The sequence below is a fragment of the Capra hircus genome, chromosome 18 (assembly GCF_001704415.2).
Source record: "Capra hircus breed San Clemente chromosome 18, ASM170441v1, whole genome shotgun sequence".
NCBI lineage: Eukaryota > Metazoa > Chordata > Mammalia > Artiodactyla > Bovidae > Capra > Capra hircus.
In genome coordinates, this window is record NC_030825.1 from 6,179,591 (window position 1) to 6,192,034 (window position 12,444).

At 47.8% G+C, this 12,444-nt stretch overlaps 1 protein-coding gene across 2 annotated transcripts; it reads left to right on the forward strand.

Annotated features, from left to right (window-relative positions):
- On the forward strand, positions 309–11,769 carry NUDT7 (nudix hydrolase 7). Of its 2 annotated transcripts, none has more exons than XM_018061741.1 (4): positions 309–423; positions 2,044–2,197; positions 3,241–3,399; positions 7,957–11,769. In XM_018061741.1, the coding sequence occupies exons 1-4, from the start codon at positions 389–391 to the stop codon at positions 8,323–8,325; spliced, it is 717 nt and encodes a 238-aa protein (XP_017917230.1). In that variant the 5' UTR covers positions 309–388; the 3' UTR covers positions 8,326–11,769. The 2 variants fall into 2 exon arrangements, with proteins under 2 accessions (XP_017917230.1, XP_005691874.2); XM_005691817.3 differs by lacking the exon at positions 309–423 and adding an exon at positions 465–845 and having other exon boundaries at positions 7,957–8,728.

Consider the following 12,444-nt stretch of genomic DNA (forward strand, 5'->3'; position numbering starts at 1 on the left):
GACCTCCTAGCAACGGTGAGTACGAATGTTAGAACTCTCTCAAGTCACCAGCACTGCATTCTCTCCCTTTTCAACAATTGTCAATTTCAGAATTCTTCCTTTAGCCCTTGCCTTTGAGGGAAAGCAGGAAGCAGCCCTGCGTGACCAGGAAGGCGGGGCCTTAAGCCCCACTAGCCCCGCCCCACGCCTCGCCCCGCCCCATTAGCCCCGCCCCGCCCCGATCTTCAGCCTGCCGCTCTCGGTCCCGCCCTGCGTCCTAAGCCAGGCCCCGCCCCGGCTCCGGGCCCCGCCTCTCTCCCCGCGCCAGGCCCGGAGCTGCTCTGCGCATGCTCGTCCGGCAGAGTTCCTTGGGAGGCGTTGCTGGCAAGAAGCGAACTTTCCCGGGGCGATGTCGCGACCCGGCCCTCCCCAGGAACCAGTCAGGTAAGACCTCGCCGACCGCTGGCACGCCGAGCCGGACCTGGCCCTGCCTTGATCACTGCGCGGCCGGACAGGTTGCGGGCCGTGAGTGGCCGGGGCCTTCTGGCTACTTGTTGCGGGTCCCGCCTGCCCGCCTTCCGGAGCCCCACGCTCCGGACGCTCACCTCCTTTGGCAGCTCGCAGGGTCCCCGGGCCTTCGCGCCTTCCCCCGCCAAAGACAGAGCCGGGTTTGCACGCTTGGTGGGCGCACGGCCCCCGAGGGCTTCCCTCTTCCGCTCGCCGAGCCTCAGCCGTCGGACAGCGAGCCCGCACCAGGCAGCGCCCGGGTCAAGGTCCCCGGGCTACTTCCAGCCTCAGTTACACAAACTCTCTGAGCCTGGAACGTGATCGTGTTTTCACCTTAATGAGAAAAGCATGGAAAGAAGGTGAGATGAGCCCATGTCCAGAATGTAGTACAGAATGTACCGACAGTGGTGTTCGCCTGGCGACTACTCCAAGCGCCAGCTCCTTACGTGGACGGTTTTGCGACTGTGGCTTCTGCCGGTCCCTCTGGTCGGTCTGGGCACCACACTTTGCAGCCGCCCCTCACATTCCTGGCTGGGAGCTCTAGTCTCCTTTTCTGGACACCTGCCTGCGTGCCCTAGGATGTGCTCTGGAGTCGCCTCCAGTGCCAGCGTGCCTGAGACTCTTTTCAGGCCATGTGGGCATTTTCAGCACCCACTGCAGTTTCCTAACTACCTTACTGAGCATCCTACCTCCTAGAAAGAGGCAAGAAATAGCAGACGTCTCTGGCAAGCAACTATGCGTCTGAGGACTGAGACATTTAAACGGCAGCCACAGAACTGTATCATTTAATCCTTACAAACATCCTCAACATGTCACACATCAGGAAAGGGGGGCTTAAAGAGGTCAGTCCTAACATTGTGAAACCAGTCTGGCTCCCTTAAACACCTGCTTTTGCCCCTTACGCAAAACTGCCTTAACCCATGGTTATGGACTCAGAGAACAATATGTGGTTAAAGCCTAAATACTTGGATTTTTACTAAGTCACAAGTGGACCCAGCAGTCTGTGTTGTAACACACCCTCTGGGTGACTCTGTTGTTGCATAAGTTTGGGAATCAGTGTTATAAGGTATTTGAAGACAAGGGTTTGATAATGTGACGTAAGGGCCAGGTTAAGAGAAAGCCGTTAACCTTACGGTGGTGTAACCTTGGTAACAATGAACTTGCTCTGCAAATGTGTCTTCCTCAGTATTGAATCGAACCGGGTCTCCCGCATTGCAGGCAGACGCTTTACCATCTGAGCCACCAGGGAAGCCCAGCTGTGGGTTTCAGCACTGAACTATTGCACAATTGAAAAAATATTTTACCATCATTCAAAATTAATTTAGATTTTAAAGTGAACTCAGGTACTAAACTGGGTTCTTAGTAGTTTTTGCCTCATTTTGTCTTACCAAAGGTCACATGATTTGGGTGTTATTATTGCTGTCCTATTATTAAAAAGCACACTGAGACTAGAGATGCTAAATACCAGGACACATAACAAAGCAGAAACATCATGCAGTTTAGGAGCTTTTTATCATAACTCTGGTTACTAAACTATGTGGTTTGTTTCCATTTTAGAAACAGCTTGATCGATGACGCTAAGGCCCGCTTAAAAAAGCATGACTCTGGGACCAAATATTCTCACTGTTCATCTAACAAATTTTCGATCCTTCTACCATTGTTGGCTAAAGATGGGAAACTTTACCTGTTGTTCACCCTCCGGTCAGAGAAGGTAAGTGATGAAAAGGTTCCTGACCTTAAGGTCTCAGGATATTTGAAATGTGGTCACTAGCACATAGTTTGAGGTTCCAGATTCTCAGCTGGGCTTTCAAAGTTGTGATGTTCAAGGGGTACATGAAGCCACAGAATCATGTGGCTTTTTACGGAGAAGTTTTGGAAAGTAAAATAAGCAATTGAGCTAGCAAGTAATTTAAAATCTTTTATGCCAGGGTTTTTTATCCAGCCATTGCCATTTGGGCTGGATAATTCTTTGTTTTGAGAGTTACCCCATACATTATGGGATGTTTAACAATATCCTTGGCCTGTATCCACTAGAGACCGTAACACACACACAGACAACACACACAGTTTGTGACAACCACATATGTCTCCAGATATTGCCTACTGTCTTGCAGGGATGGGGGACGTAAAACTGCCCCCACCAAGAGCCACTGTTTTAGATTAATCCCACCCCAGGTGTAGTGTGTGTATGTGTATCCAGATCACTTTGCTGTAAACCAGAAACTAACACAACATTGTAAATCAACTGTACTTCAATTTAAACAATATTTTTTTAAGTTTTTTAAGAAGTGACATTTCATCTCTATTTTAAAAAATAGTTGCTTATAGAACTGTTCAGACTCATTGACAAGAAATCCATCTGAAGCATTGTGCCCAGACCAGTAAGCACTTGATAAAGATTATCCATTCAAAACACTGCGCTTTTCATTATCCTTTTGTTCGGCCTTTTTTCTCCATCAGTGTAGATCTGTGTGTGTGTGTGTGTGTGTGTGTGTGTGTGTGTGTGTGTATGCTATCTTTGGAGGGCAAGGAGAGAAAAATCAGAAGTGAGGGTAGTTTCTCCTAGTTCAGTTTTTTTAAAAGACTCAAGTTTAAAAAAAAGAACAACTTCTTTTTGGTCTTATTCCCTACTGGTTGCCACAAATATGGGAATGGTCTCTGGCACAAGACAGAAATTCAGCACATACTTGTTGAATGAGTGAGTGGTTCCAAACTTGGAATCCCACACGGCGGCTCTGTCCCTTCCATATCCAGCTGAGAAGGTCACCCGGAGAGGTCTGCTTTCCTGGAGGTAAGTGCGAACCTACGGACGCGGACGACGTGGCCACGGCTCTCCGGGAAGCCCAGGAGGAAGTGGGGCTGCGTCCTCATCAAGTGGAGGTGGTCTGCTGCCTGATGCCACTGCCATTTGATGTAAGGCTGGGGGTGGAGCTGGCTTGCTTAGACTCGCGTGAGCTCGCAGTAGATAGACTATCTTCAGGACCCCATGACCCCACGACCCTCAAGCATGCGGTACAGAGTCAAGAGACTGGCTCATGTGTGGACTTTGCCCCCACTGGGCCCCTCCTTCCCCATCCAGAAATGAAAGGGCTGAACGCCATCAGCGGTTTTCAGACTGGGTGCTGTGGAACCCTGTAGATGCCTCAGTGTTCTTTCGTTGACATTCAGTTCACATTCAGTTTTCTCCAGTTTGGGTTTATTTTTGAGAATTCCCTTGAAAAAAATAACACATACTTGAGCATGCTGCATACCAAATTTTAGCCCCTCGGAGGCCACTGAAGGTACTAATTTTTGCACATACCATGGAACCAGGCTTCTCCATATCACAAAGATTGAGCAATATCCTGAGACCTAGGGAAGCTGTTTAGAAACAGTCACTACTTGTAAGTGCATTTCGGTTTGAAGCAGATTTGATAGTATATTTGAAACAAACAACCGTAACAACAAAAGGGGTCCTGGGAATGATAGAACTGGACCTTATTTCACATGAGCTGATCACAACACTGTCTCTTATGCTGACTGACTGTAGGAGTGCCGTGCCGTGCTAAGGCACTTCAGTCGTGTCCGATTCTTGGTGACCCGTGGACTGCAGCCTGCCAGGCTCCTCTGTCCGTGGGATTCTCCAGGCCAGAATACTGGAGTGGGTTGCCATGCCCTCCTCCAGGGGATTTTCCCAACCCAGGGGTCAAACCCACGTCGGGAAGATCCCCTGGAGGAGGGCAGAAGGAGTAAATAGGGTAAATTTAAAGGTGCATAACAGAATTATTTGACTGGTCTAAAATTTTTCATATATACTTGTAATTTTAGAATGGTTACTGATTTCACAGAGAGTTCTCATGTAGCCATGCTCAGGTCCCCCAGTTACTGACATCGGACATCACTGTGGTACATTGGTGACAACTAAGAAGTCAGTGTCAGCACTTTACCGTCCCTGACCTCCACGCTTTACTTGCCTTTTACTGGTTTTTCTACTGATGTCCCCCTTTCTGCCCCGGCTCTCACGCAGGACACCGTGTTGCTCTTGCTTGCCATGCCTCCTCATTCTCTCGTCTGGGCCAGTTTCTTAGACTGCCCTTGTTCTTATGGATTTGACACTTGTGAGGGGCACAGGTCAGGTGTGTTCTTGCACGCTCCTCAATTTGGGTTTATCTGATGCTGTTCTCCTGGATGAGCTAAGGTTACGGGCTTGGGGGAAGAATAATACCCCAGAGGTGAACTTCACTCATCACCTATCAGAATAGGTATAATTTTTTTTTTAATAGTATTGGGCTTTCATATGACTTTTTATGTCAAAGGAGGAATTCCACTGATGCCTAAAAATTAGCAAGCCAGATTGCCCTTTGTGATGATCAATGATGCTGACATCTGTCTTAATTGGGTCCATTTTAAGAATAGAGAGGTCACCACTCCCAGGAGATTTAGCTTGGAAGAAGCTAAAGGCCATTCCATAAATGTGCCCTCAGTGAGAAAGAAATGAGACAGAAAAGTAACATGGGATTAAGACAAGACGTGTGTCATTTACTTCCTCTGTGTTTTCTAATGGAAGCCCTTTTCAGGGGATAACTGCAAATCTCCTGGGACGTCTCAGAGATTTATTTTAGAACTCTCTTGACAAAACACGTAATGGTTATAAGTTCCCTAAATGAGAGTAAGTCCATTTCCAAGGTCCCTAGAGCTGCTGAGTTCACCCATAAGGGGATCGTATACAGCAGTCCTCACAGGTGTGTGTGTGTTCAAATGACCTGATCCTGCTATAATGCCAATCACACCACCGAGAAATTAGAATGAAGAAAGGCTTTCAAGAAAGATGTACAGTATTTAGAAGTGCCAGTGAGGGTCGTTCTGTTTTTTGGACTTTGCAAATCTTTTAAATATGGTTCGAAAATGCCATTTATTTAATGCCTAGAAGCCTAATCTGATTCAGTCAGAATTCTAATTCTTGACTGGGGGTAATTTTCTCTCTTGGGGAACACACACACGGCAATGCCTCGAGATGTTTTGGGGGTGTCACTGGTTTTCCCCTATCTCTGGTGTTAACCCTCCCAGGCCTTCCAGCCCCCAACCAACCTTCATACATGTCATTGTATCATACATGTATGAGCTTCTCTCTGCAAAGGCCTCAAGGGACAGTTCTCCTTTTTCTCTACGTGTGGCCCATAATTCCGAGTCTCCATCCTTTTCTTGGCTTCCTGAAGGCCCGATTCCTGTAACATTTCAGTGGTGTGTCCTGACTTCCGAGGCTGTGTCTAATAGTCTGCAGCTTCTTCCAGGAGCCCTAAGCCTGGCTCATCCTATGTCCAGAGCAGAAACCAGTCTCTGTGGGATTTCGACTCAGCGAATGGGCAAAATCCAGGCTCTTATGGGTCCTGGGATGTCTGCCACATACCACCTGTTTTCCTGCCAGTTCAGACACCTGTGTTTTTAGACATGGGATGTGCAGAGTTGCTGTTTCAGCCACAAGTTTCCACAGTCTCTCTTACTTTGCTAAGCTTGAACCCTGTTGAGCGTGCCTGACTCCCCATCTAGAACATTCAGTCTTAAACCGTGATCACCCTTTGAGGCTTTGATTCTTTTTCTTTCCCACACTAACTTCCTTAGACTTGACATGCCAATTCAAGGGCTGGCACTGGCCATGCAAAGTTCCTGCCCAGGCACCTGCCTAACAGGCGTGGCCCTGAGACCTCCGGAGGGCCCAAGCCACAGCTGGGGACGCTGCCCCGTGGTCTCCAAGCCACTTGCTGGTGTGCCAGCTCGGAGATTTGGTGACCAGCATTTTGATAGAACTTCAGCGCTCGACTCCAGCGTGTGAGCAGCAGGCCTGGAGTAGAATCCTGGCTTCTGCCAAGTGGGAGCCGGGTGTGGCCATGAGCAAGTTTTTTTCTGATCCAGTTTCCATTGGTAAAGCTTCTTCAGGAGCAGGTTGTTATGAAGAACCTGGGGGAGGCTGATAGATTCTGGACGAGGGGCCCACAGGCTGTGGGGTTTGAGTGGAGAGAGCAGCCACGGATGCACGGTGAGCGGCGCTCCAGGCTCTGTCCAGATGCTTTTTTTTTTAATTTATTTCTTAATTGGAGGAAATTTGCTTTATAGTGTAGTGTGGGTTTCTGCCATACAACAATGCAAATAAGCGGTAATTATACATGGATCACGTCCCTCTGGAGCGCCAGGCCGGCCTCCGCGTGTTACACGCAGCTCCTTGCCAGCTGTCTCTCTGACACACGGGAGTGTGCACCAGCGATGGGGCTTTCTGCCATCGCCCGCCCTCTGCTTCCCCTCTGTGTCCACGAGTCTGCTCTCTGTGTCTGTGGCTCCATTCCCTTCCTGCACGTACGTTCATCAGTGCCACTTTTCTCGATTCTGTATATATGTGCTAACAGTCCTCTTAGGCTATGTTTCTGACACACACACAGACACACACACACTCTGGTTCTCTCCCAGTACTCATGCCCTCAGGCTCCTGGAGCTGCACCCTGCCCCCATGAGTCAGCACTGTCTTGATTTACTCCTGGCCAGGCAGAGGCCAGGCATGAAAGCCCAGCCCCCTCATCATCTCCTGGGACAGACCAACGCACTTTATACCCCAGAGCTGCCCGCAGCATCCCTGCCTGGCTTCCCCGCTCCAACCCTCACCCTGTTGTCCTCGAGCTCTCCCTTAAGAAACCCCTGGCATCTGAGCGTTCATCTCAGTGGCTACTTGGGGGGACCACGTGACAGAAAAGGCTGTCAGGCAGGCCGAGCACAGTGAGGGTCCCACCTAAGGGACATCTGGAACCCGCGCTCCCCTCCTCCTCTCCGGGTCCAAATGTTGACTGCGTCGTTACTTCGGTCAACCGCCTGAATCATCACTGCTCATCAATGTGCCTTAGCTGCCCTCCCTCAAGACCTCCCACAGGCATATTGGTCCTCCTGAAGGAGCCCAGCCCCGCAGTGTCTCCCTGGATTTCCCCACTCACTTTCTTTCAGGAATTCCCCGTTTCAGCTCCCTTTCTCGTTCAAGGTCATGCCGCCCCCATCAGCTCCTACACTAAACCCCAGGCCTCCCCCGCCAGACTCCAGGTAGAATCTTTCATCTAACAGCACCCTGCGTTCATTTCAGAACAGTGGTGGTCATAAACAGAAATCTCCCCGCCAGGTAGCCTCCTAGGCTCCTCTGTCCATGAGATTCTCCAGGCAGGAATACTGGAGTAGGTTGCCATTTCCTTCTCCAGGGGACCTTCTCGACCCAGGGATCAAACCCACGTCTCCTGTCTCCAGTCTACATTGGCAGGCGGATTCTTTACCACTGAGCCAGGGAAGCCCACACCTCCATTTAAGGGACATAACGTTTAGTTATAGAGGAAGTTTTATGTAACGGACTGCTTTGGCCTATGAGCTTAGTTTATGCAGCAGCAGCATGTGTTTAGACATACTTTTTTTTTTTTTTTAAATGGTATCTCTCACATCTCAGAGTCTTCCATGTTCTGCTTTCAGAAGGATATGTGGATAACTCCAGTTGTAGGATTTATAGACTCCGACTTTGAGGCCAGACCTAACCCGGATGAAGTTAAGAACGTGTTCCTGGTGCCTCTGGAATACTTCCTGCGTCCCCATGTGTACCATCAGAGTCACCTGACACGCCGCGGTCGTCGTGTTATTATTCACTGCTTTGAGTACACGGACCCTGAACATGGTGTGACATACTGCATCCGGGGACTGACTGCAAGATGTGCCGTGTTTATCGCCTTAGTGGTTTTGGGGGAAAAACCCTCCTTTGAGGTTGACTTTAATCTCAGCGATTTGATTCCACCCTCTGAAGAGTCCTTCCTGAAGCCTCCAAAACATGCTCTGAGCAAGTTATGATTTATGAGACCAACACCCAAATGACTCTCTGAGCAGTGTTCTTGTGGGCTTAGCCATGGAACAATGATTCGACCAGCTGTTGGAATTTGACAGGTGTGAATATTTTTACTACAACTTGAAGGTAAAAAAACCTTGCCTTTTCCCCAGTTTTCCTCTACTGTCTGAAAAAGCAAGTCTTTCCAAAGTAGAAAAATGTGTTTATACTATTGCATAGTTTCACCCCCAATCTGTGTAACAATACTTTTCTTACGTGTGTAAGGAAAGTGGTCCAGTGGCTAAGACTCTGAGCTTCCAAAGCAGGGGGCCTGAGTTCAGTCCCTGGGCAGAGAACTAGATCCTATATGCTGCAACTAAGACCCAGCACAGCCAAATAAATAAAATCAATATTTTAAAAATATCTGTTGAGTGTATGACCATGTGGCATTGATCTTGTTTGTACGAGGCAACCTCACTCTCTCTGTTACATGTGACAGAAACTCTTGACCAGCCATCAGAACACACCCTCCTTCTCCTTGGCTATAGAGTTGAAGCTGAGCCCATAGCTCCCCAGGCAGAACCAGCATTGACTAAGTTCCAGTGCAGTTAAATGTAGCTCTGAAATTGAATTTAGGCCAATGGGATGTGAAATCGTTCTTGCTGGTCATCTCCAATTTCAATTTAAGAGATAAACCAAACTCCCTCAATTGCCTTTTCCATGATTTATCTGCAACCCAGCCTTGACTTTACAGATAAGACAATTCCTGCAGGAAAGTCAGAGCTAAAAGATGTAAGAGCTTGGATCTCTGAAAGACTGGAGCAAAGCAACCCGCCATCCTGGGCTATTCCTGTGGGACTGTTACATGGGAGAAAAAGAAAACTCTGTCATTTCTGAGACTGTAATTGGGGTCATTTTGTTACAGCGGAGCTATAGCCTGAATGATACACCATAACACTTGAAAACGCTTGGATGGATATTCACCCAAACTTTAGGTGTTGCCAGTAATTAGAACTCAAAATGATCCGACATTTCACATACGGTTCCCGGGACATGCACACGATGACTTTGGGTGTTGGTGGGGTTTGACGGTCATGATCCAAAATAGCTGAGAGAATATGAGAGGCCGACAATCAGGGCAGATTATCTGCCTTAATAGGATAGCAGAAAAACACTCATTTCAAGGACAACCCTCAAATAAGAAGTCAGAGAGACATATATTCTGAATCTCATGCCTTGAAATCCATTACTTCTTACAGGGGCATCATCATATGTCAAGCTTTAGAGTTAGCAGAGATTTCTTTCCTTAATTATGGTGTTAGCCATCCTGGACCAGATCGGGGACTGAGGGGGTCCTGTGTTGTAGCTGAAGATACGGTGCCCACACGCTGAATCCATTTAGTTAGCCATGCCACTGTCCATTGCTGCTGAACTCTGATTTTCTGAGAGCTGGCAGAGGAAGACATTCAATGTGCAGCTTTATGCCTGTAAATGTTGAAACGGTGCAAATCTGGCTCCAGCCTCGAAAGCAGATGTCGGGTGAGTTGACCCGTTAACATTCTATAACCAGCCCTGCAGGAACAGGCCTACATGGTTTGTGAACAATGGTAGAGGAATTTGCAAATATGTATTTACAATCTGACAGCAGCGTAATTGCTGGGTAAATTGACCTCTGGTAGTGCAGAACTTTCCGAACTGTTTGCTTATGCAAACACCGCAGACCTGCCTCGTTTCTAAGAGGAGATGACCCAACCTAAGTCCTAACTCTGAGCGACTTGCATGGCCACCCAGCTGGCTCAGTCAGGAAAGAATCTGCCTGCAAGGCAGGAGACACGCGGGTTCAATCCCTGGGTCAAGAAGATCCCCTGGAGGAGGAAATGGCGACCCACTCCAGTAGTCTCGCCGGGATAATCCCACGGACAGAGGAGCCTGGCAGGCTACAGTCCACAGGGTCAAAAAGACCTGGACGTGACTGAGCGACTCAACGACCGCCAACACCACAGTGATGGAGGTACTGCCCACCCCCTTTTTAGTGGTTTGTTTAATGACATTTATGTTCAGGCTTCTAGTTAAATATCCTGTTACAACGGCCAGACATTTAGGAAGTTTGACTCAAAGAAACTATTGGCAGAGCACTGATCTCACAAACTCTGCAGAACCACTGAACAAATCAACCTCAAGGAGCGATATGGATGGAACTAGAGTCTGTCGTACAGAGTGAAGCATGTCAGAAAAACAAATACTGTATATTAACGCCTATATGTGGAATCTAGAAAAATGGTACAGGTGAATCTATTTCCAGGCCAGAATTAGAGACACAGACTTAGAGAATGGACGTGGGTGGTAGACGGGGAGGGTGGGATGAATTGGGAGGGTGGGACTGGGAGGATTCACGTATATACACTACCATATGTAAAACTGAAGCTCCAATACTTGGGCCACCTCATGCGAAGAACTGACTCATTGGAAAGGACCCTGAAGCTGGGAAAGATTGAAGGCAGGAGGAGAAGGGGACGACAGAGCATGAGATGGTTGGATGGCATCACCAACTCAATGGACATGAGTTTGAGTATGCCCTGGGAGCTGGTGATGGACAGGGAGGCCTGGTGTGCTACAGTCCATGGGGTTGCAGAGTCGGACACAACTGAGCGACCGAACAGAGCTGAGCTGATGTGTGAAGCTAGCGGGACGCCGCTGTACAGCTTAGGAGTTCAGTTTGGTGCTCTGTGATGACCTAGAGGGGTGTGATGGGGCAGTGGTGGGGGGAAAGTCCAATGGTGAGGGGATATATATGTCCATAGAGCTGATTCACTTCGTGTACGGCAGAAATAACACAACATTGTAAAGCAATTATCCCCCAATTAAAAAATCATCCAGGGGAGAAACCTCTACCTCAAAAGCAAGAGGAGGTGAATCTTGACTTTTGCATCCTGTCATTCTTATGGTGATAACCATCTTCTTGAGTTTATTGATACAGACAGAGCAAAGTGCTTCAGCCCCTAATTCTTTAGAGGAGACTCTGCTTGGCCTCATTCGGGTCACCTGGCAGGTTTCCAGGAACCTGTGGACATGTTCAAGGGCAAGGCTCAGAGTTGGGGCCACAGTTGCACGTGTCTCCCAAAGTCCCCTGAGTCAGGTGGGTCTGGGTGGGAGCATTCCTGAAGAAAGTGGGCTTGACGGACATCCCCAAACACTTACTGTCTCCAGTCCCTAAAATCTGTGCATTCTGCCATCCAGGCATCTCAACTCTTTTCTTTGCATCCCTGTGGCCTTGATGGTGGTTAAGGTGGTTAAGTCTGAGCGGGGAGTCAGGATGTCTTGATTTGAATCCCAGCTAAGGCATCCATCCATGCAGTGACCTTTAGCAAGTTACTCATCCTCTAAGGTCTTAGTTTCCTCCTCTCTAATGTGGGAGAGAGAAATTCTTTACTTTAGGGCTGTTGATGGGATTAAAAGAGTTAGTACATGTGACCTTCTTACTTAAAGCACACCCAAATGCTTAGAATAATGCCTAGGAAATAGTAGCAGTGTTACTGTTAGCTGGTAATTATGGTATTATTATAATGACGACATTATAACAATAATAATAAGCATTACTATTTCTCTAGTTCTGAATATCATCATTTTTCCTACACCAGAAGTTCATGAATTTTCTTGGTTCACAGTCAGTCATTTTTTTCACAGTATATTTAGGCCAAAGGAAAACACCTAATAATTTGGTTTGTTATGTTACTATATGTAAATGATTTAATAAGTGTTTATGTCCTCCTAACTTGGTAGCCATTTGAAAATATACTAAGTACTAGAAAAATACTGTTTCATTTCAATCCTAAAAAAACAGTTGCTTAACTTTGTACACCAGTTGGGCACCTGAGTAAATGGCAGACTCAAATACAGTCACGTGATGGGAATGAACACACAGAGGGAGGAGGGACTCAGAGAAGCCCTCCCTGAGGAGGTGGTGGCTGAGCTGGGCTGATGGATAAGGAGATGCTACGCAGGAATGAGACGATGGTGGTGATGATGGGGACTATTATTTCTTGAGCACCTGTTATAAACCTTGAGTCTGAGCAAATTCCGGGAGATAGTGAAAGACAGAGAAGCCTGGCGTGCTGCAGTCCATGGGGTCACAAATAGTCGAGTAC